Source organism: Annulohypoxylon truncatum (genome assembly GCF_022578515.1).
Source record: "Annulohypoxylon truncatum strain CBS 140777 unplaced genomic scaffold F4807scaffold_19, whole genome shotgun sequence".
In the NCBI taxonomy this organism is placed as follows: Eukaryota; Fungi; Ascomycota; class Sordariomycetes; order Xylariales; family Hypoxylaceae; genus Annulohypoxylon; species Annulohypoxylon truncatum.
Genome location: NW_025953805.1, coordinates 19,583 through 23,656, shown reverse-complemented (window position 1 = coordinate 23,656; position 4,074 = coordinate 19,583). Strand labels below are relative to the sequence as shown.

Here is a 4,074-nt window from a genome sequence, read left to right as displayed (position 1 = left end):
TTACGTATAAAGCTGATAAGTATTTTTAAATGTATGGCTTCTAGTAACTGGCAATGACGCATTAATTATTTAAAAGTTTTTTCTTTATATTATCCTAGTATTTATTATCGGCAGCAACCTTCCTTTTACAAGTCCGTGTACGTTTCGCATCCCTACTCTTATGAATTAGGCTATCGTTCATCTATTCAGCAACTTGTTTGATACAGGTGATTTCCTACAATCTGTGCCATTTCTTGCACCCATACAGTTCTCCATCAATACCCTATTGCTGTTATTGTAACACAGATGGTTGTCCCTATCTTCAGATGAAGGTGTATAGGTGCACCGGGAGTATATAACGGCAATGGCGCATACAAATAGAGCTACACGGAGATTTCCCGTCAAGCTCGGTGACTCAATCCATCAATTTCCCATTTAATCGTTCACTTTTTCCTCGGCAACATCAACCTTTTCCTCAACATCGTGAGTCAAATTCGAATCTCCCGTTTGCTTGGATTTATCAAACGCGAGAGAAAACGTCGAGTCACACTGATGGAGAATGCCATCAACGTTCGCTCGCACAATAAGATCTTGAGGTAATAATTCCTTGTAGCTTCCAACATTCGTCCCTACTATAAAACTGTTAGTGAAATGTTTACATATGACCTCAAAACCGAGCATAACTTACCGAGAGTTTCCACGTACTCGTTAGAGATCCTGACAAACATATGGCCTGTTTTCTTGGCCATATCTCTCATAGCTGCATGGCACATGTCCTTCAATTGTCCCTTTACTATATCGGTGGCGAGGCGGAACATGGTTTGACGAGCCGACGTGATATGGTCCTCCATCACTTCTTTCATACGGCCGAAACAACCATTGTCTCTTTCGGCAGCACAAATCCGGTAAGCAGGTATCATAGCATCACGGATTGTTGGAATAAATGTTCGATGTGAGTCTCTTTGAGCCTGAATGATATTCCGACGCCAAGTCATAGACAGTTGGTCCAGTGCACGCTTATGAGCTGATACTTGACGAAGCAGCGTGGTCGCTTCTGCTACATTCGCACGTCGTTGGAGCTGTGTCTCGGTGGCTTTCGCGAATATGTCAAGTTGCTTTGATGTATAGGAAGAGAATTGTCGGAAGAGATTTGGCACATGGCGCTGGAATGTATTGTTCCACTCTTGTAGCATCATACGAGATATAGGTTGGAAGAGCTCTTGATTGAAATCGTGAGTTCCAGTGGCACCACGAAAATACCCATTTCGTCGACAGACTGCTCTGTATGTTGACCAAGCGAGGCCGCCTTGATTTTTGGGTGCTCCCCAATGCGTCACTGTTTCGGGGGCTGCATCGTATGCCGAGGATATAGCCCTCTCGAAAACGCGGAAAATATGGGTATGGAAGACACCATTAAGTTTGCCGCCGAATTTGTTAACAGCCGCCTTGAATTCCTACTCAAAATGTCAGGGGCCATCTGGAAAGCTATGATAAATGGAATTTAAAGCCACGCTCGATTTTCAAGATAAATAAATGTTCAACGTACCTCCTCAAGATGTGCCAAATGCTTTCTTAGATGTAATTCGTCTCGAATTTCATCGTCTGTAAGTTTCGTCTTACTCCCATTGCTAAGGGTCCATAATTTCATCGAGTTGACAAGTCGCATTAAGTCGTTGAGATACCCCTGGCAGTCAATAACTCGTTCGATTTCTGTTATCTTCCTGACGTGGTCTTGCAGTTGTGGAATTTCGGTATCCCTCGCAGATAAAAACCCACGGCTGCGGAGATCATGATCCTCGCATTCACCATAAAGCTTTCTGTATGCCAAGCTGCTGACACAAAAGGTTGCGGGATGGGCGACTTCCACAGATATCTTCCCGTATTCGGATATATTTTCACGGTCGAACCTAGACCTTGTCAGTAGGGTAATACACACAAACAGATATAGATATATTAGATACAGTAAATAATTGAGATATTTAAGGGTGAAGAGGTTAATATACGTACTTGTCAATTTCGGCGTCGAACTCCTGTTCGAGATTTTCTCGTAGATGCCCTTTGAATTCGTTGATGCCCCGGGCGCCAATTTCACCCATTTCGTCAAGGATGTGTTGCCGTTGAGTTTCGTATTTTTCGAGATCCTTCTCTACATCGTCAATTTGTGTATTGGTTGCTTGTAGTTCGTCGTGGATACTCCTCTCTTGACTCTTGAGAGATTCGAGCTTTCTTTCAAGTCCTCCCTTGCTGATTTGTTGGCGATCCTCAGTCGACTGCGAATTTTCCTATTCATCCGAGTCGTTGTTAGACGCATTGTGAGTTTCTTCTATTTTTATTCCGGATGAATTGCCAATCTTATGGCTCTTACGACTTTTGGCGGGGCTTTTGGAATGCAGTCGCTTTGTACGACTATCGGATTCGTCATAACCAGTTTCACCACTCGATGGGCGACTCATGTATCCCTCCCGTGTATTCTCATTGTCGTTGACCTCATCGGCTCGTCCCTTCAATGCCCTTCGCCGTATTCTTAGATCTTCAAGGGTCGACTCAACCTTTGCTTTGAAGTTCTCTAGTTTATGTAGCTTGCTCCTTAGCTTTAATAGTTCTTTTTTGGTATTGAGGTTAGGTCGGAATGTCGTGGAGTGTGTATCATCTGTTTTAGAGATAATGAGAGTGATTGCGGATTGCAGACCATCATATCTTAACTGCCGCTTGAAGTTATCGCTTAGGAGGGGGGCTACTTTGCCAACTTGAAGAACACGTGAAGTTGGTACTACGACCCATACGCCAATGCATGACTTCAGGTATTTCTCTACCTGGCCTACTTGAGCAGAATTGGAGTCTTGTGCGTTGGGCTAATCTGTTAGCATAGTTTTGTGATTAAATTAGAGGGACTTACTATATCCGCTAGGATGGCTCCCGTAGATAGTACCTCTGCCTTGGTGTAGATTCGGATTTCTTTGACGAGAGGGGCGTATGCGAGCTTTCCTTGGCTTGAATCAAGTGTTTGGCTGACATCCGTGTACAAACGTAGTCTGTCAGAGAGGGACTTATCAGAATCCGCCTTGAGCTGAATGATCTTTCCGAGCTTTTTTCTAGCGGGTAAAACACGTGCGAGTTCTGCTGCGTTCTCTTTAATCATCATCTCCTTGGTCTTATTTGGGTATAAGGCTTTGAGCATTGCGTAAGCGGAGTCAGCTTCATCCTCATATGATAGGTTGATAATAAGGTTGCGCAGCTCGTCAATTAATTCTCTTCTATCAATAAACTGCACCTCGGCTCGGTATTTTTCCGTTGGGTCATCCGAGTAGTTGTACGAGAATGTGATTGTCATCGAAGGACTCGCATCAGCAGGAACCAATCTGAATAATTGTTAGTATGAAACATAGGTACAGTAAATGGAAATGTAATACTCTTCTTCCTTGAGGATAGCATTGATAAGAGAACTTTTTCCGCAACCGGGATCGCCTACAACACCGATAACTGCGCGAGTCGGTCTTGCGCGTTCCTTCAGCTCATCAATTGCTGTGCGCCAACCATTTACTTCGGGTGTATCGGCGCCGTTCAACGCGGTCTTCAGCTGGTCTAGTAGCTTAGTACCAATAGTCACACCGCGTTCGAGAATTTCGGGGTCGGTATGAACTACCAATTTCTCAAGATAGCTTAGATTTGTTGCACCAAATTTTTGATCTTGCTCTACTTTGGCAACAGGATGGCTGTGCGGACCGGCGGCGGAAGCATTTAGTGGGGCGTTGGAGACCGAAGTCTCGGCATCGGAAGCCCGAACAGTGCCCATGATATCGGAGGTACAGTGCTGCATCCAGGTTAGCAGTGCATAGATTTCTTATGCGGGAACAATAGAACGAAGAGTGGAAGGAATCTTCATGGAAGTATCCGGTGGGTGGTGACAGAACTGGATGTAAAAGTAGGCAGGAGTGAAAGTAAAAGTGAGGTGCAAGTTGAGAAAGATGGCGGCTGTTAAGTGTATAGGTAAGTAAGGAAAGCGGTAGTGCCCGAGTGTACGTAAACAAGGTGCATAAATACTAAGGTACTTATGGTACGTACTCGAGATGTGGGTAGGGAAAAATTATCGAGGAA

The 4,074-nt window shown here is 44.4% G+C and overlaps 1 protein-coding gene across 1 annotated transcript; it reads right to left on the bottom strand.

Annotated features, from left to right (window-relative positions):
* Window positions 1–414: 414 nt before the first annotated feature.
* Window positions 415–3,772, bottom strand: F4807DRAFT_461036 (uncharacterized protein; the record flags this gene model as incomplete). The annotated part of the gene is made up of 7 exons (XM_048001624.1): window positions 415–611; window positions 668–1,433; window positions 1,526–1,886; window positions 1,987–2,261; window positions 2,466–2,831; window positions 2,876–3,338; window positions 3,390–3,772. The coding sequence occupies 7 exons, from the start codon at window positions 3,770–3,772 to the stop codon at window positions 415–417; spliced, it is 2,811 nt and encodes a 936-aa protein (XP_047853432.1).
* Window positions 3,773–4,074: the final 302 nt, after the last annotated feature.